This window comes from Rhamphochromis sp. 'chilingali' (genome assembly GCF_963969265.1).
Source record: "Rhamphochromis sp. 'chilingali' genome assembly, chromosome: 13".
Lineage (NCBI taxonomy): Eukaryota > Metazoa > Chordata > Actinopteri > Cichliformes > Cichlidae > Rhamphochromis > Rhamphochromis sp. 'chilingali'.
This window is the reverse complement of record NC_137940.1, coordinates 33,529,971-33,549,952: the sequence shown is the minus strand read 5'-3', so window position 1 is coordinate 33,549,952 and position 19,982 is coordinate 33,529,971. Positions and strand designations below refer to the sequence as shown.

General features: G+C 39.1%; 1 protein-coding gene across 3 annotated transcripts in view; it reads left to right on the top strand.

Moving 5' to 3' along the window:
- kdrl (kinase insert domain receptor like) overlaps positions 1–18,151 on the top strand; it is a 44,723-nt gene extending 26,572 nt beyond the window's left edge. For all 3 annotated transcript variants that reach the window (XM_080901924.1, XM_080901922.1, XM_080901923.1), the window contains 12 exons: positions 940–1,053; positions 1,220–1,308; positions 1,506–1,659; positions 2,402–2,499; positions 2,853–2,975; positions 3,224–3,335; positions 7,756–7,855; positions 10,237–10,342; positions 12,397–12,515; positions 14,454–14,532; positions 14,911–15,011; positions 17,540–18,151. In XM_080901924.1, the coding sequence (XP_080758050.1) occupies positions 940–1,053; positions 1,220–1,308; positions 1,506–1,659; positions 2,402–2,499; positions 2,853–2,975; positions 3,224–3,335; positions 7,756–7,855; positions 10,237–10,342; positions 12,397–12,515; positions 14,454–14,532; positions 14,911–15,011; positions 17,540–17,723 (1,379 nt within the window). In that variant the 3' untranslated portion in view covers positions 17,724–18,151. The remainder of the gene's footprint in view (positions 1–939; positions 1,054–1,219; positions 1,309–1,505; positions 1,660–2,401; positions 2,500–2,852; positions 2,976–3,223; positions 3,336–7,755; positions 7,856–10,236; positions 10,343–12,396; positions 12,516–14,453; positions 14,533–14,910; positions 15,012–17,539) is intronic.
- The last annotated feature ends 1,831 nt before the right edge of the window (positions 18,152–19,982 follow it).

Sequence of the window (19,982 nt, the reverse complement as noted above, 5' to 3'; positions counted from 1 at the left end):
GCATGAATGGCACATGTAATTCCCTAAAATTCTTTCTTTTTGGCAACGCTATAGAAGCAATTTGCAGACCTATCAGTGAGTAGAGATTTGGGGAAGATGTGTTTGCAAGAAGGAAAAAATAGGACCACTGGGTAGATGTTTTGCTCTTTCTTATCATTAATCACTACTCTTCATAAATCACAGGTTCACTGAAAGGAACTAATGCTCTGGCTGTTGTTAGTCATAGGTCAAAGTTAATGGAAAGCAGCAGGTTTTCTCAGATTGGCCATGATTTAGTCAGAGAATCTGGCGGCTTTGGTTTTGTGGTTGGTCATTGGAAAAAAAAGCATGGTCTAAATCTCGATTCTCATAATTCAATGTAAACTCATATCACTGAATAAACTTCTCAAACTCAGGTGTGTAATGTGAACACTTCCCCTCTTATCTCTGTAATTATTTTGGTATTTATCTTTCAAGATGTTGTCCAACAAAAGCTGTTTGATATAACTGGGCCTAAAAAACCCTCCACATAGCTTTCTCTCTTGTTTCAATACTTAAATTGAATTAAATTAAATTGCTCCTGTAATCCCAGTTTTTTAGCCTTTTCCCCATAGTAAAAAACTGTGAACATAAACTTTCTGCTTGCAATGTATTGTGCAAAACAATGCAGTTAATAAAAATCTAAGTAATATTTCTGTATACCACATTAGATTTTAGAGTAGTCTTAGGTCTCAGAAATTAAAAAGTAAAATAGATTTCACTGTTAATATATAAATACAGATAATAAGTTGAATGCACTTAAAAAAAACTCTCCACTCTCTGTTTTAGTTAAAAAACATGTGTATGCTTACTTGTTTTTCACATGAATTTAGTCAAGCTGGAAGTTTCTAAAATTAAAAGGCTTACGAGACCATTTACTTTGGATGTTGAAGCACCAGCTGATGTTTACACTCGTTACAGGAGGCGCTACATCAAACGAGCGAAAGGCTCTGATGTCAGAGTTAAAGATCCTGATCCACATTGGCCATCACCTCAATGTGGTTAACCTGCTGGGAGCCTGCACGAAACCTGGCGGTGAGCATTATTACTGTGATTATAAAATATATAGAAGCATTGTCTTTTTAAAGGATACTAAAATACTGCCAGCTTCGTTAGGTTTAGGATTAAGTTGGCATCTGTTTTTGACCCTTGTTTTTATTCCCGTAAATAATAATCAGAGGAATGATTCCATCTTTAACAGGACCGTTGATGATGATAGTGGAGTTCTGCAAATATGGAAATTTGTCCAACTATTTGAGGGGCAAGAGAGACGACTTTCTCGTCTACAAAGTGAGTCTCCATCTGTACAGTATCGTCATTTTTGTACAGAGAGTAACTGTTTTTGCAACGCTCTTGGAATGTCTCCTATTTTGTAAAGATAAATTCATTGTACCTTAATGCAGTGTGATTATATTCCACAAAAATCTGATGCGTGTAAAACTTATAATTGAATTTCCTATTTATAATGAAACCTGTGTGTCGATCAGAGCCCGGATGGTAAAGTGGTTTCATCCGGATTGGGCTGCGAACTCAGCGAGCTGATGAAGCGCCGCTTGGAGAGCGTGGCCAGCACCGGAAGCTCCGCGAGCTCTGGTTTTATCGAAGATAAGAGCTACTGTGACTCAGAGGAAGAGGAAGAAGGTAAAAGCCAAGCACGTCTTGCTTCCCTTCAACCCCCGCACTCCTCTCTCCTCCCCACTTGTCCCTCCTGCTGTCCCCCTTCTTCTCCCCCTCCTCCTCTCACCTCTGCTCCACCCCTTCTGCCCAGGAATGAAAGCTCCCATCAGATTGTTTTTCAGTCTGAGTCTGATGGGACATTTCCTCCTCCTGTTCAGCAGTACAATCAGTGCAGCAGGAGCGACTGTCACCCCACTGAGTCTGGGGAGGCGTCTGTTTATTTCCTCTCCTGACCCCGACTATTGCACAGCTCTCTGCCTTGAGCTCAGCACGTCAGCCTTGTTGTTTCTAATGTGTTATTTTGGGTTTGATTAGCTGTTTACTCAGGTGGAAGTGGAAGAGCTCCTTGTGAGTTCCTCTTGCAGCATGCTGCGTCCATAACTACACGTTTCACCTGACATCTGAAAAATAGGAGGGCGTGTAATATTTTTTTCTATCACTCGTCTATAAAGAATGTTTCAAAGACAGAGTGTGGAGGAGACATGTATGTGTCAGGATGGATTCTTAAGATGGCATGTTGTAGTCCAGGGCCTTTGCAGTTTCTCCCTTGAGAGACGTTAGTGCTTCATCTTATCTGATTTATTTGACAGGTGTGGAGGGCTGCTGATAACATTTCAAAACACTAAGCAGAGGAATAGGATTGTCTTAAAGTTAAAGGCCAGAATGAATAATCACTCTGACTGGGACTTGTTGTTTTCTTTCACAGAACCTGAGGATTTATATAAGAGAGTTCTGACACTGGAAGATTTAATTTGCTACAGTTTCCAAGTTGCAAAAGGCATGGAGTTCTTGGCTTCACGAAAGGTATTTTCTCCCTCACAACAGAAGTCAATGCATTTCATTGTTAACTTAACGGTTTTATTTTTAAGCGTGCCCACTGATGTTTAAAGGATGTACGTGTAGAACTCGTTTATTTTTCAGCTCATTCATAGTTTTGGAGAACAGGATGACAGTGATTAGAGAATGAAGCCATTGTTATAAATAATCTACAGAAGGAGTCTGTATATAGAAAAAAGAATTTCCTATTGTAATATCACTGATGGCTTGACCATATGTTTCCCCAAATGCAGCGTAGCAGTGAATTCAAACTTGCAATGTGCAGAAAACACAGTTTTGCAGTAAAAATCTCACTATGTTTTTTGCTGTTTTTTTAATAGTGCATTCATCGTGATCTGGCTGCACGTAATATCCTGCTTTCTGAGAATAATGTTGTGAAGATCTGTGATTTTGGACTCGCAAGGGATGTCTACAAGGACCCAGATTACGTGCGCAAAGGAGATGTAAGTTTATTAGGTTATTAGTATCATTATTAGACCACACCAAAACAGTGAACTACTGCTACTACTGAGAACTACTGAGAAACAAGAAGACTTGATACATTTAGGAGTTGTTTGAAATGTGTGTTTATACTCCCTAGTTTTCCCAGTGATGTAATAGTGTGGTGTAATCAGTGTTCACATTAATTTTGGAGATATCCACAGATGATAGAAGGTAGTATATAATCTCTTTTCTAAATACTTGTGCACAGGCTAGACTGCCGCTTAAGTGGATGGCACCTGAGGCCATTTTTGACAAGATCTACACAACTCAGAGTGATGTTTGGTCCTTCGGTGTTCTCATGTGGGAGATCTTCTCTCTGGGTAAGTGTCACGAGTCTCTTACACAGACATGATAGCTGTTTTACAGTACAAGAAAACCAAACCCAAAGCTTCTTTGTGGGAGAGACTGTTACAAATGATTATTTTTAAACTCAAAATGAAACTGTGAAGAGGAATTTGTATTTTGACGACTTGCAAATAACAGATCACAGTTGGTGGTTCTGAGTAACGCGTGAGTTGCATAAAACTTCTCTCTGGAAACATAAGTCACCATATATCCTTAAAGTCAACCTATTATATTAAACATGGCCAGAGTTTAAAATTATAAAGTCATATGTACATTTAACCCCTGTAAACCTAAATCTTGGGCTTCAGACTGCTCTAAATGCTCAGTTTCAGATAAAAGTTGATTTACAGGGATGTTGGCCTTGAAGAAAGTAGAGCTTAAAAAAACATGTTGGAGATAGTGGATGAACTGAGTGACTGCACCTAGGCACCGGCATAGGATAAGTAAAGATTTTCTTGAACTCTGAATCCTGCAAAGTTACCCGAGTGCAGTCCAAAGGCAAAAGTATTTAGACAGAATTAGTACAAAAGGTCAACTTTAGGCAAAAAATCTACAAACAAGGTAAAATGGATTTGACTGGATGCCAGACAGGTTTTAAATAGGCCTGACAACGAGTGTCTTGATGGGTCAGATTTTAAGCAAGAGGTGCAACCTAACCTAAGGCCTAATTGATATGTACTCAAACTGTATTTTATTTAGTCAAAACCAAAAAGATATTTATTGGTCACTAGCAAAAACATTTCAAAGGCAAACACAACAAAGATAAATATCAGGAACAAGTTGAATTCAGCATTTAAACAGTATTGAAGTGTTGGCAGTATTTATAGCTGTATGTCATTGTTTGCAACATTTTATGAAACTTATAGCTAAAAAAATAGATTTAAAAGGCTATTAAAAGGCTGAGTTATTATTTGTATTTCACATTTACACTTTATGTATCTAATTTAGTCTCGTAATCCTCACATATTCAGGGCTGGCAGGCCAATAAAGCATTCGTCTCTGTCATAAGTCAAAACTGTATATGAGCAGTCCTGCACATACACATGGATGGATGGATGGATGGATGGATGGATGGATGGATGGATGGATGGATGGACGTTTAGCATGATGTTCATCTTGATAATGGACTTGATTAGTGCCCCTAGCTTTTACAGCCTCACCAGATGTCCTGGGTAATAGCTGTCTTATTCCACTGTGTAATTGTGCCTTTGGGACAAAGGCGTCTGGACTTGCATTGCCAGCCTGGACTTGCATTACAGTTTTCCTGGCACTCATGCAAAAAACAATCAGGGCCTGTGAATATTATCACAGGCATGGGACATTAAAACAAGTGAGCGCCCCTTATTCAAGCAGTCTGTTTCAACCCAGCTGGCAACATAAACTCACAGTAACCAAGCAGCCAGATCAGTGTAAAAGTGTGCCCCTGCTGTGACCACTCCAGCCTTTAAGGCAGCGTTGTGCGTTGGTCCGTGATTGTATGAGAAACCTAGTGCTAGGTGTATATTTGTATCTTTTCAGTGGAAAGCATGCCGATGTCACAATGACACAGTTTTCTTCCCTTTATTTATTTTTGTCTTTCTTACTCTTCCTCTCTCACCACCTTATCGCCACACTTTCCAAGAAACACTCGCACATCTGGGTAGTGTTAGCTGAGCCTTACAAAAATAAATCAAGAAACAGGGACACAAAATGAGCAACAACAAAAGAAAGTCAGAGAAATAGATCTTTGCAATAGTGCAACTTGATGTCTGGGGGTTAAATTTGACAAATTGGAGCTCTACAGTATACTCTCTGTTATTTTATGAACCAAAAGTTTGTCAGTTCAGTTTTCTGAGTTCATGTATCCAGATTGTTAGTACAGTATTGATGCCAAACAATGTACTAGGTCTCTCATACTACAGGGTGGGCCATTTATACGGATACACTGTAATAAAATGGGAATGGTTGGTGATATTAAAGTCCTGTTTGTGGCACATTAGTATATGTGAGGGGGCAAACTCCTCAAGATGGGTGGTGACCATTGTGGCCATTTAGAAGTCGGCCATCTTGGATACAACTTTTGTTTTTTCAATAGGAAGAGGGCCATGCGACACATCAAACTTATTGGTAATGTCACAAGAAAAACAATGGTGTGCTTGGTGTATAAAAATCTACAGAATAAAGTTACGTTGAAACCAAGCACACCATTGTTTTTCTTGTGACATTACCAATAAGTTTGATATGTCACATGGCCCTCTTCCTATCCGGTTGTTCAGTGATGACACGACGAATCCTACTTCCGGGCCTAAAGTAGTCTGCGTTTAATATGGCTTTTGTGTTGTTAACATGTTTAATGTTATGTATTTTCTTCTATTTGATCTCAAAAAGCTCCTAAAACAGTCAGTGATCACTGTTGACCTCCCTCGGCTTTTATTACCGCTAATCATTTATTTAAGCTCAGTTTTTAAAACCTTAGGATGTAGCTACAGCCCAGCCCATGCAGCAGTATATGAATGACTAACCTCGTATTATGGATGGATTATCTCAGTTGTTCTCCTGGCTGAAGTTTGGTCCTTTTACAGCATCCTGCCATGCGATTACATTTGTTCCTGACCACCGAGAACACTCACGTTAACTTTTATCGAGTGGAAAAAAAGTTAGCTTGTTTATATTATGCTAACATAGCTGTGTCGCTAGCGGTCACGTAGCACATCATTATATACCAGCTAGCCCAACTTCAGTCACCCTACAAACGTCACTGCTGTTTAGTTTTCTGTCTTCATTTATGTTGGAAGTGATAACAGAGCTGTACGTTTTAATTTGTTTCCAAAACCCCGCAGTCAGGACATGCTATATTGTATTTAGATGGAAGCTAGCGAGCTAACTCCCTGCTAACTTCTAACTCCGTTAAATGTCATAAATTCTGTTTTCATGGATGCCTGGATGTTAAACTCAATTGTTATACCTGGTAGAGCAGAACGCTGATCATTTTATTATAGATGAAAGACTTTAGACAGTTTTTCAACTCTCAGTAATGCCATAGTGATCGTTTGATATATGGACCTGCAGCGGAGTTTAGGTCCAGACACGGCTAGTGACGTCAGACTGAACAACCAGATTGAAAAAACAAAGGTGGTATCCAAGATGGCCGACTTCTAAATGGCCACTATGGTCACCACCCATCTTGAGGTGTTTGCCCCCTCACATATACTAATGTGCCACAAAAAGGACTTTAATATCACCAACCATTCCCATGTTATTACGGGGTATCCATATAAATGGCCCACCCTATAGATTAGACCGATAAATGCTGATTAAAATTTTAAAGAATATAAAAATACCAAAGTATACTTTTTTCGTAATAAAACCAACTAAATATAACTTAGAAGGCAAGAGCAGTTTACAGTATGATATAATGAAATGGGTATTTTATTGCAAACTTTGCACATTAACGATACGTATTACACATGAATCAAATGTGAAATTCTCTTCTATTTTACTTTGTAAATACTATAACAAAAATCCAGTCATGTACACTAAAAATATTTAGGTTAAAATTGTGCCATATGCATTAAAATTACATAGTGGATTAGTGCATCCATTTAAGTCCACGTTCAGGTTCTTGCTTTGTTTACACACAAACCCACACGTCAGGAAACACTGAATGGACATGAGCCGCATCTAGAAATATGATGACAGCTGGAGCTGACGTTGGGTATTTTACTTTCTGTGCAAAGCCGAATCTGTCGCTCTGTGTAAATCTGGGGAGCTGCAAAGATGATTTGTTGTATTATTCACTGGGATTGGAGCAAAGAAAAATATTACTTGATAATTCAGAAAATGGGCATTACTACCCTAAACCAGCAGACTGGGAATCTGATACCCATTAGTATTTCATGCTATGTTTTCATAGTAAACCAAGCATTAGAATTTTATACCCAACATTATAGTTCAAAGGTAAATAAAATGTCCGATTTGGTTGGTGAGTGATCCATTAGACAGTTTAACGAGTCTAAAAACATTACGGTTTGGCTGTATATCATTTTTAGCCAGAAGTCATTTATATTTCATTTAAATTGGTTTGAACACAGTTCTTATTACACTATCCAAATCTGAGAGAGATTTTTATGTGACAAAGCAAAGACCAGTAATTTATCTGTTTGGCTTGTGTTCACTTGAGTTATGTTAATATTGTGTCACTGCATATTATTTTTAATGTTTCAGTTAAAATAAGAAGTAGAATAAACTATTTTAGGTTTTCCTTTTCTTTAAATAATAAATGTAGATGTTTCATACTTTAATTAATCCAAAGGGATCATTTTCTCACATCTAAAATTCAGATGTAGTTATTTAATTGAACTGTGTTTGCGCCTTTATGTAAATAACAAATAACAAACCACGTTGTCTGTCTGTCAGGTGCCTCCCCATACCCGGGCGTCCAGATCGATGAAGACTTTTGCTGCAAACTCAAAGAGGGAACCAGGATGAGAGCGCCAGAATATGCTTCCTCTGAAATGTAAGAATTCAGGGTATCATCTTTCTTTAAAAACAAAAGAGGAGGTGTTTCTACCAAATGGGATGAAACGGTGAAGAAGGCAGTGTTCCTAAGAAATAACTTGAACTAAAGTGCTGAATATTGGTCTTATCCTGTAGGTCTGATTGGAAAAATCCAAGACTTATTTCATGAAACAAAAATACACCATATAGTTTGAAGGTGTGTTTATGTCTCAGGCAGTAACCTCCACATCACCGGCCATATGTTCTCCTTTCAAAGAAAATAAGCCCTGTCATATCAGTCTGCAGCTAAGAGGAGGTCTTGTTTCCTTCTCCCTCTTTGCACTGCACCAGCAGGTCAGGGGTGCTGGATAAAAATTCTGCTCTCGGAGTTGCAGGAGGAAATATTAGCTGGTGATTCACTACAGCGGCATGCTTGGAGCTGTGAAGCGTTTTCTGACTGACAGCGGTGCAGAGGAAATTTAGCACTTAATTCAAATGCCTACTTTGGAGGCCTGACGAGGAGGGTTTTTTTTATTCTTTTTCGAAAGGATTGGAGGATTCAGATAGACATAAATATGTGCAAGAGAACACAGAGCCCCCTCTTTGGTGTCAGTTCTGTCAGTTCGTAAAGCAGCAAGTGAAACTTTTTTTTGTGATACGCCTCGTGTAGTCGCTCTGCAACTGATCCGAACCCTGCAGAGCTCTGCAGCTCTCGCTGAACACGTGTGCATATGTTGTGTCTGGATTTCATTTAACACGCCTCACTTACTTAAAATTCACAAGTTGCATTTGTTTTGAAAGAATAATGCTGCACGTCCGCTTAGTAATGATATGCTATCAAAAGCTTCAGAATGTTGCCAAGTAAAGGTAACTGGATTAATCTATCAGCTCTGCCTGGCCATGATTGGAAACGATTCACTCAATCTAATCCAGACCGTAGATTTCAGTTAGGGCACATGATCTGTAGATGCAGACCTACTGGTGCCAAAAATCCCTCATATTTTCCATCTCAGTTCAGTTAGCTCATTGTCTAAAATAGTGTAGGGTTGCCAAATTACATATTTTGCATTTTTATGGCTGTGGGGCCTGCATGTAATTTAAAGTTAAGATAAAAAAAACCCCAGTTAATATCACTTTAAATAGGATGCACAGGAATTCATGCAGAGTCATTGGGGTGAATTATGGTGATCCCCGTGAGATTTTTACAGTTGATCTCTAATCCCAGGTTATGACACCTTGACCTTCGTCCCAAACTCAGAATATAAGAATGATTAAAACCACATGAGGTTTCAGGGAGCGCCATTTAATTTGTGTTCTCACAGCCCTGATTCATCAGGAATGTTGTCTCCCGCCTGCTAATAAGATCCCCCGTCCTGATGCATTGCGCAAGAATTTAAACAGAATGGGAGCACAATAAATAGGATGCTCATTTCCCATCCTACTGCATTTGCCCAACCGGATGAAGTAGTTCACTTCTTCAGAATCTTTCCCCCTCAGAAACACCAGACTCCCTCAAGACCTCTAAACATGTGGGCCTATGCTATTTATTCTCATTACGGACCAGCCAGGAAATGTGGTTTAAATTGTGCAGTCATACAATGTGTCTACTTCCTCCTCAATGATATGCATGAGGGCTGTGATCATGCTCCCTACATCCTGTCACTGTTAAGAGGGCTAGCACCTGGTAGAGTGCACTCTGTATTAATCAAGGTGGGAATCCCAGTATCTCTGCTTCTTCGATGCGAGGATATTGGGTTGATATACCAACAGACCAACTGCTTTTCCAACTCCTAAGACCTGAGATTGACTAAATATAATGGCAAAATGTAATAACAATGGCTATGTTTACATAAAACGTAAGATCTCTGGAGGGAATGTGGTAGCTGCTGTAGCTGAAAGCAGAAAAGGGTCTGCCATTGATTGATCCCAATCAGTAGTGTGCTGTGAATATAATTTAAACAGGAGCTGAGGTGCTCTGTTTCAAAATTCCTTCACGAAATGTAGCTGGACATTGCAATGGAAAATCACATTAAAGCTCTGAGTTTTCCCACATGGGCAGAGAGGTTGACAGCTTTTCAGAGACCTGAGCGAGGCTGTGTGTTTTTCACACCCAAAACCAGAACAGAGACTGATACAGTCCCAGAGGCTCGAGATTTACTGACAATACAGAAGCGTATGTGTGGCAGTTGGTTTAGAGGTGGACCACATGTGGTTGCTCAGTGAAAAGAGGTTTGTTTATAAGTGGTGAAAGAGACAAAGAGCCACGACTCTGGAGGTCGATGTTTTTCTTCCTGAAGGTGCTACATTTTACAATACATCAACCCAAATATACCGAATGTTGTTCTTGGCTTTGACATTAAGTGTATCCATCCAGTATTTATCTTTGCTCTTTCCTCACAGATATCAGACCATGCTGGACTGCTGGCAGGGTGAGCCACAGCAGAGGCCGACCTTCACTGAGCTGGTGGAAAGGCTGGGAGACTTGCTTCAGGCTAGTGTGCAACAGGTATGATGGGCAAAACTTAACCAATTAAACACTGCAAATTATAGAGTTCACGTCTCACTGTTTAAACACCAGACTGTTCTGATCTGCCATCAGGCTTGGGCGTGAACTGAAACTGCGAGTTTATGAGGATATACCAGAGATTTATTGAAGTGTTTTTACTGAGAAGTGTGGATATATTTCAAATTTAAATCCCCACATCAGGGAGGATTTCTGACCATGTTGCGGTTTTATACAAGAACAGTTTTACCAATATTAGTTACCAGATTTACAGGATGAGTCACAAGCACTGCTTGTGATTAACAGGGGGGGAAAAAACAAAAGTTGAAGTGTTTTGCTCGCTGTAACTGAGAAGGGAAACAAAAGTCAGCACAAACACTTGGCTCTCCTTGAAATGGCACCATCGGTTGTGTAGAGGAACAACACTTCAAAACACGTGGGAAAAAAACAATGTAATTGTTAGTGTGACACATGATAACATTGTCTGGTGTCAAATGACACAGACTGTTACAAAGCTGAACAGCTCTTTGTTATGACTGGGTCAACAAAGACAAGAACAAGTCGTAATGTTTAGTTTTTTGGGCAAATATTTGACACCGAAATGAGATGAAACACACCTGAGAGTCCAGAAAACCTTTTTACTTGCAGATATTTTGACTTGACAGAACAGTGGCTATGCTTGCATTAACATTGCCTTCACTCTGTTAAAGCACAAAGGGGAAATTAGCATGAGGCTAACGGTCTGTGGCTGATCTACTGACAATGCATAATTTACCAACAAAGACAAAGCCAATTTGTTTGGATAATAACCAGCTTATTACCAAGAGAACACGAAACATTATTTACCAATAGAGCCTGAACTGTATTATTAAAGTTATTGTTACTATCCATTGTGCATAAATATGAAAAAGCAATTTTTTCCACATTTCTATGTGATGTTGCAGCTTTTTAATTAAAATCAGCGCTGTGCACACAAGTATACTGGCAGGTATGTAAGAGATGTGACACATAGAGAAATCAAGTTTTCATTGTGACTTAAAAACCTGAAACACTGCAAAACTGCTCATCCCACTGTAAAAAGTAATTTTACTCAGTTGACACCACACTGCTTTAAATCCCAACAGTAGCTTCATAATGCCAAAAGAAGGCTTTGCACTGCCACAGACCATTAGTAAATCAGGCCAAAAGTGTCCCATTAGAGCGTGATTGGCGCTGAAACTGAAGCAGCTAAGTGAAATTTTACACCTGAGTTCCCGTGCTGCTAAAAAGGCTTGGAAGACTAAATTACACTCACTCTTAATAAAGTCGCTTTCTATGGCTTGCATGCCTGCATGTGTCAAAAAGACTAAAACCAGAGTGGATCCATGCAGACTCTGATGAAGGCAGTCTGCTCGCCTGCCGTGTACGTTAAGTGCACTTGAAGGCTGTTTGTCTTCTTAACCTTACAGCCTACGTTTAAAATTGACGTTTAAAACAAAAGGCCTCATTTTTTGATGGAAGAGTAGCAGCGACTGAAGCTGATGAATGTATATTTAAGAAAGACGATTGCTTATTAGCTGTCAATGTGGATAGAAAACTGGTTAAAACCTGAACAAAACCGGACCACTTACAGTCATCAGGAACCACAAGGCATCTTTCTTTCACAGAAGTAAACAGGCCTTTTTCCATAATGTACATTACTGCAGACAGATAGCTACACAGAGGAATTACATTTCACGTCTTTGGAGGACTGTAGATTGTCCAGTTAAGTAATAAGAGACACAGATGAGGCCACATATCACATCACATCAAATGAAAACTGTTGCATTACAAATGAGTCTGTGAACGTTACTTTCATGAGAAACAGAACAGAAAGAACAGACTTTCATTACTAAAGCTTGTGTAACAAGAAGCTCGGTCATGAACTCTCCTGCTACTTGTTCCAGCTTCATGAATATGGTTATGGATTTTGGAGCCATGAGCCTGGTTTCTTTGGCAGCTCACCACAACCTATGGAAGTTTGTGTTTGTGCAGAGCGCATAGCATCAATCATAAACCTTCTTGTTTCGTTGATTTAGGAGGGTAAGCACTACATACCCATCAACACAGCCTTGCTGGCAAAGGTGGGAGACCAGACTGTTCCAGTATCGTCAGAGGAGACACGGCCAACCTCCCACCGCGACTCAGGGAGCAACTGGTAAGAAGATGGAGTATTTTTCATGGACTAGTTTTCATAAATCACACTAAAATACTCACGGACACATGTGCTTTCCTCCCTGCTATGGTACTGACAATACACAAGCACTGGCACTGGTGCTGTAAAGAGTTTAATTGACCCCTACAGGTCTGCAGACTGCAAATTTGCAGGAGTTGCCATGAAATTTTGTGCAGATTTAAATCTACTTTAATCTTGCACATGAAAAATAACATATACTTCACCCTCCACCCAACACTACACCTGCACCAATATTATTATAATATATCATAAAACAAAAAACTAACACTAAAAATAAGCAAATATAAACAAAATAAGCAAATGCAATCAAGAAGCTGAGCATAATCTAAATTTTAAATGAAAACTTAATAAATCCTAAACTATTAATGTCCTAGTACAGAAATTGGTGGACTAATCCTTTTACTTTTGAGATTTCTTTTTATTTTCTTTCTATTTTTATATGAATTTTTAACTTGAAGATGCCCCGCTGTTTCTATTCTCTGAATTATTGAGGTTTAGTAGCAATGCAAATAGATAAATACTCACTCACTCAAGATGGAAAAGCCACCTGCATCACGATGGAGTTTGTTGGCCAAATGGCGGTGGGGTTTTTATATATCAGAATGTGTTCAGTAAACTACAAATTTCTGAAAACGTTTTAAGAGATATTAAATGTAAAAAAAAAATACTGCATTCTTTTTTAAGTGGCTAGCAGCGGGCGACTCCACTGGTTCCATTAAAAAAAAAAAAGTCAACTTGCACAGAAGCTTTATTGTGTTTGAATATTGAACACAGTAAACATTTCTTGATGAATTTATGCACTTGACCACTAGTTTCAGTTAGTGTGCAATGTCCCTTAATTTTAATAGTCCAATCCAAACACAGTGATTTGAGCTGAAGCTCTAAAACTGGAAACCAAATCACAGTGGCTTTGTCCCTCTTTCATTTCCAGTCTGTGATAGACATTCAGGGTCTAGAAATGTTGTTGTTCCCCAGAATTCCCGTCTGTCACCCCTGTGAGTTTTAATGTCTTCCATTGAAATTTAGAAGAAACATTAATTCCTCCTTCAGGATTACATGTGATAACTTTCCCTCTCTTATCTACTAATGCAGAACTGTCATCAAGTCAAACTTTATATTTGTCCAATATTCGGTTTTATGAATTACAGCCCCACAGGGCTGCTAGATTGGCTGCAGTCTCTTTTAGTCTTCTTGGCTCAAGTCTGTTGCACTCCCCAGTGAACTTGTTAAGTCATTCAAAGGAAATCCATCACCTTGTCCTACGTACATGTAAACCAATCCTCAGACTGTACAGGCAAACAGCGCAGAGTCTGTTTTGCGAAGGAAATACCTCAATCGTTTTTTTAACTGAAAAATATCTAAAACAATTATTGTTCCCATAACGTTCAGACTAAACTCAACCAGGAGAACGTTTAGGTCCAACCTGAGGACAATGAGAGACCCGATTGGCATGTGATAAGAAATACACAGACGTCAGCTCGATGGTCTGCGAGCCTTCAGTGTTGTGGCTCCTGCGAGGTATTTCCTCAGAAACTATAAAGCGAGGCTTCAGGATTTATGTCCACTTAAAATAATATTTGTTGAGCTGTTGGATTTTCTCAAGTCCCCCAAGTGTGTTTTTGGAAGAGGTGCTGAAACACAGTAATGACAGCTACCCTTTAAGTTAAATTAAGCTGCTGTTTTAGCCTCTGAGCATTGAAATGCAAAGCAAACAAGGTGTGTTTTCAAAGTACAATGTCATAGATGCACCACATTGTTGACGCAAGTGATTAAGTTCCTCTGGTTTTGTTGCTGAACTTGGCCTTTCAGCTCCAGTGTAATCAAAGGACTCTCTGAACTGAATGTTTAAAGGTGGGTTGGAGTCTTAACCCAAGATTTGTTTTTGTTTTTTGCTTCCAGGAATATTAAGATCCGTCCCGCCAGCGTAAAAACCTTTGATGAGGTTATGATGGAGGACGGAACAAGTGAGAACCACGAGGTAAATTATTAGGCATGAAATTAAACCTGAAACACACAAAATATGCACATCATTCAGTACAACTTATCCTTTATTTGATTTCAGCTCCACATTTGACTGTTACATACAGTGACAGCTAAACCTTAATGATATGTTTCAGATTTTTGACTCATAAATCCTCCTCTTACCTACTTTAGCTACATTTGGTTAGTTATAACAGAGCCAGGTTTCCTGCAGCAGTTAGATGCTATTGCTTTTATTTGCTAAAGTTAGCTGGAATTTGTTATAAGTTATAATAATTAAAATGTAAATGCATTAAATTGAGTCACATGTTTTAATTTCTATGTACAGCATTGGTTTTAAGTATTCAATCTCTGCTTGTCGATCAATCTTCATTAGGGTCATTCAGACAGCGGGATGGGCCTTTTGTCTGACAACATGAAGACACTAATGCGCTTTGAGTCGTTGGCAGGCCGACCTCTGAGCATCATGGCTCTGGCGTACGTATGCTGCACCCCTCCTCATGCCCCCGTCAGTGACAGATCAGCACACACAAACACACTGTGAGAGACTCAGAGTACCTGCTTGGAAACCTCCCCGCTGTGCAGGAATGTAGACGCTATAACTGTCTTCGGCCTAAGTTTCTTCAGCCTAAAAAAATAAGTAATTGGCCAGTTTTCCCTTTTGTCTGGAGAACCCATGCGTGAGGAATAGGAGCACAAAGGAAAAGTGGTGGGGAAAAAAGCTTGAAGGTGACAATCTGAAGGACTGACCACAAAAGCAGGCCGACGTTTGGCTGTTTTTAAGAGCGAGTACTAAAATCTCTTTGTTTCCAAAGAGTCCTGAATGAGATACCTCCCAGCCTGATTTAAGTTGTGACTCATGGCTGTCTGCTACAATCCAACACCAGGCAACAAATACAAATAATCTCAAAGGAGTGACGTAGACAAACTGCAAAATCCAGCTGATCGTTTGATGATTTAAAGATGTTGTTCTTCTAAACTGCTGTAAAGACCCGGAGACAATATGTTCTCACTTTAGAGTTTATTCTAGGAAAAACATCTGATATTGCCGAGATTTTCTCATGCAGCTCTCTGCCGGCATCTTAAGGTTTACATGTGAAGCTTGGTGACAGGGCTAATTTACAGGGTCACACCTCTGAGCTCAGTAATTACACTTTAAACCTTTTCCTATTATTCTGCTGCTCCCTGCACAGTAGCGACTATTAATACTCCTTCAAAGTCCTGTGGCTTACACTCAAGGGGTTTAAAAGAGCAACAATGGTAAAGTAAACTGTTCTAGAGCAAATCTTTCCAATCTCTCTTAAGCTCAAGCAAAAAGCAGGCTAAAGTTGTGAAAGCAACATAAAAGCACTTATAAATTATTAAGAGAGACTGTGTAAAAAAAACTGAGACACTCTTTTAATGACACTCTGAAGCCCTGTAACCTGTAACTGATTTAGAGCTTGCCAGACTTCGACAAACACCCACTCAGAGTCTCCTCTAGATTTCAAAACCTGAAGTCGAGGAGTCATTGCAGGCCTGCTTGTCCCATCAGGGCCTCGGCATGGTAGGAAAAATGAGTCCAGGCATCCAGAGAATGACTTTTATTTTAAGGGGAGGACTTCCTTGCTGGGCAACCACTCAATCACTGCCACCTTTGAACTCAGGAGGGTTTTACATGGCTCTCCCCCGCTGTAGTGCTTTGTATGACGGTCCACCTGACACTCACCCAGGCCTCACCATTCCTCCAGCCTCACTTCCCTCTGCTTATGATTGGTGCTGATTATGCAGAGAATGTTGCCTCAGCACAATGTGGTATATTATTAAGAGACACCCCAGCTCATATTCAAGCAACTTTGATTTAAACATGTGAACAGCTGGGAAACAGTCTGCTGATGGCTTTAGCACAGCTTAAAGTGACTTTTATTTCCTTTGGTCCAACTGGACCTCCTCCCTGCCCTTGGCACTGCCTAAACAACAACTCTGTACTATTGTTTTCTTTACTTTTGATGTCTAATTTAACAGGTAGTTTATTCATCAGCATAAAATTCCAGTACAGGGTTGTCACTTCCCCCCACTGGGCACTGACCCTTTAGCCCTGAGAGAGGAGGTCCGGGAACCCCTAGCAACACCAAGACAATAAGAGGCAATTACTCATATTGTAGTCAAGCAGAAAAGCTCAAGATGATTGATTGCATCATACGTTTGGTTGATGGTAGCTTCACAGGGGGGATTTTTTTTTAATCTTAATCAAGGAATATCACAAGAGCCTCCTACTGTGAGAGCAATCAAATGAAGTTGTCATGAGGGAAGGCAACCTTGATATTAAGCACAGAGCATTTAAGTGCATAGGCTATTGTGTAGCAATCCCCACGCATGGAAACAAATTACACACCATTTAAACTTGTCTTTAATTTTTAAAAAAATGTAATCTTCTTGCTACTTCCCACTTTTCCAAATTTGCCTGATGAGGTGTCCCATTATTCACTGATATGACTATGTTTTCTGTAAAAGGTCATAAATGTTTGTCCCCATTTTCCAAAGCCAAAACCAACCTTAGTAATAGGAAATGTGCGGAAAATCTGATTTCTTAAATAGTTGATTAAAACTCATATCGTGGTTAAAAATTTGCGGTTTTAAGGAGCGGTCCTCGCCAACAGCGAAGAGAAGATGCTGTTAAGAATACATGCAAGCAAGAAAAGCTTTATTCTTATAGCACATTTTAGTACAGTGCACTGCACAAAGTAAAAGCTACCATGGAGATGTAAGGCACAAAACTGAATAGATAGATGTACACGAGTAAACAAATACAAACAAGTGAAAAAAACATCCGGTTTTTTGGGGCAAACGTTTCCGGCCACGTTCATTTTTTTTCATTCATGTATGAACACAGATAAGAAGAACCACGCCCAATCGTAGAGGTTTAAATTTAATCAGTAACTTTGAGTTGAAAAACATATTTAGAGGTGTAAGCTTATGACAATAAGTATGTGTAACTAACGAGGTATATCTCTGTGTGGCTTCAGGATGAAGGCAGCGAGTAAGAGTAAAGAGTCCATGCTGTGTGACGCAGAGAAGGAGAAATACCAGCCCATCGTCCCCCCTCTGGACTTCAGTCTGGACGACTCGTCTCTAGACGCCAGCCTCGAGTGTCACAGCCCGCCGCCTGACTATAACACCGTGGTGCGCTACTCCACCCCTCCTGTGTAACCTCCCGTTTTGTCCCTGGAGAATCTGAGAGTGACAACCTCAAGGCCTTTGGCTTTGCCCTCCTCTGTTTTGACTCTTATCTCCGGATCGTTTCTCTAGCAACACTTGAGTGTGAAATACGAAAGGACGCTCATGAATCAGCTTGACCGTGATTTTTTTTTCTTCCTACTTCAAGGAAGGCTGTTAACTGGTGACTTCTCTCCAGTTTGAAGGCAACATTAAAGCTGCTGGTCCGGTCCACGTTCACTGTAATATGGCAAACAGCTAAAAACAGGCTCAGGTATTTCTTTGATCTACTGTGAAACAAACCGCAATGATTTCACTTTGAACAAGCTACAGCGTTTAGAGATTAAAAAGCCTTAAAAGAAAAGAGAGAGGATTCCTTAGACCTTTCAAATTCAGACCAAAAACCTTTTTAAAAAAAAAAAAAAAATAAATAAATAAATATATATATATATATATATATATATATATATATATATATATATATATATATATATATATATATATATATATATATATATCTATATATATATATATATATATATATATATATATATATATATATATATATATGTTAACTTTATTGGAAAAAATAAAAACTGTAATTTGTGAAACTGTTTTTGTAATCCGGCTCCGTTGTCTCATACGAATTTCGTTTTTGCTCAAAACAAAAAGCAGAGAGTGGAGCGCATTAATTATGAACAGTCTCTTTTGAGGTCATGGCTCCTGTGATCTCATCAAATATTCAGCTCAACTAACTCAGGTTGACCAAGAGTGATAGAGAAGAAGGGTACTCTGGATCTCTCTTGGGTTTCAGAAAATCACAGGTTAATGGGGGAAACAGGGTAGAGCTGAGAGTAAGAACAGACAGCTTCAGATTTGACAGTCAGACTATGGAGCCATTAAAGTTACCTCCTTTTCCACCCAGGTATTAAAGAAATGATTTTTCATTTGAAGTTAGTCCAGCTAAAAACAAAAAAAAGCGTATTTTTCTTCTGTACAGACATAGTTAGAAACATCATAGGAACAGTTTATTCAAGAGACCACTAGTTAAACTAATAGAGTATTTATAGACTGAAGACACTGTCACTTAGTAATCCAGCTCTGTTGTTTATATACATTCATATTTTAAGTTAACCAAAGAATTTTCCAGCTCAGTCTTCCTGATATCACCATGCAATATCCTGGTGTTGAATTCCAGACATTATATGCTGTTTGTGCTACTGTGTTCACTGATAATAACGCTGAGGGAACCTGCTTCTGCATCTTGTTGTAGTAAAGCTTGTGGTGCGGGCTATCAAAACTCTATGTGTGTGAGAGAGAGGTCAGCTCAGTGCGTAACATCACCAATGTTTAAAAGCACATTGAGCTTATTTTTATGTTGTGATACAGCACACACACCCCCAGTGGAAATCCAGCTAGCTCATGCCCATTAACCACTGCAGAAACAGTGTTTGTCAGCGAGTAAACTAAAGTGAATATTTTGATCCTTTCCTGATGCTGTTTTGTTTGTGTAAGAGGAGAGGAAGTTATTATGCACTGATGCTTTATATCAAGTATATGGTTTTGTATTTTTAAAGGTGTATTATTAGGAACATATGTTGAGAAACACATGTTTAAAATTATTTTTTTCTTTTTTGTTTGTTTTTTGTTTAAGTATGAATTAACATTTCTGTTATTTGTTGCATTATTTCATGCCAGTCTAACATCATCATTGCCGTTGATTATGGAAATAGCTATCTATGTCAAGCTTAGCCTCTACTTTAACAGTATTAATTATCTCAATATCTGATCAGTTTGGGTAAATGTTGTATTTTATCTAATGTCTTTGGAAAAATCATGACTAATGCTTGCAGCAGCTCAAAGCTCCTTCCAAGCTGCTTCTGTGTTGTAGCGTAACAAGTTGTAGTGTTTTAGAAAATTATGTTCCCCAACACTGTTAACTGAGTGTATGAAGTGAATAAATAAAGATCTATATATTTATACATTACTTGAGGCTTGGTTCATATTTGCTTGAAATATGTGGAAAAATGAATTATGAATCCCTCCTCTGCACATGTCCAAACTGTCTCAGTCTTGCGTCTCTATCTTTGTCTGAGCTATCACACTTATATACTCATGTCTAATCCTCTACCTCTGCTACTTGCAGCTTCACTATCGGTGGGCGTTAGGGAGCCTGGGAAGGGATCTCCAAAGTGGATTGTTGGTGGCACAGCTTTTCTTTCCCTTCTGCCTTGGATGGAACATTTTCTGTCT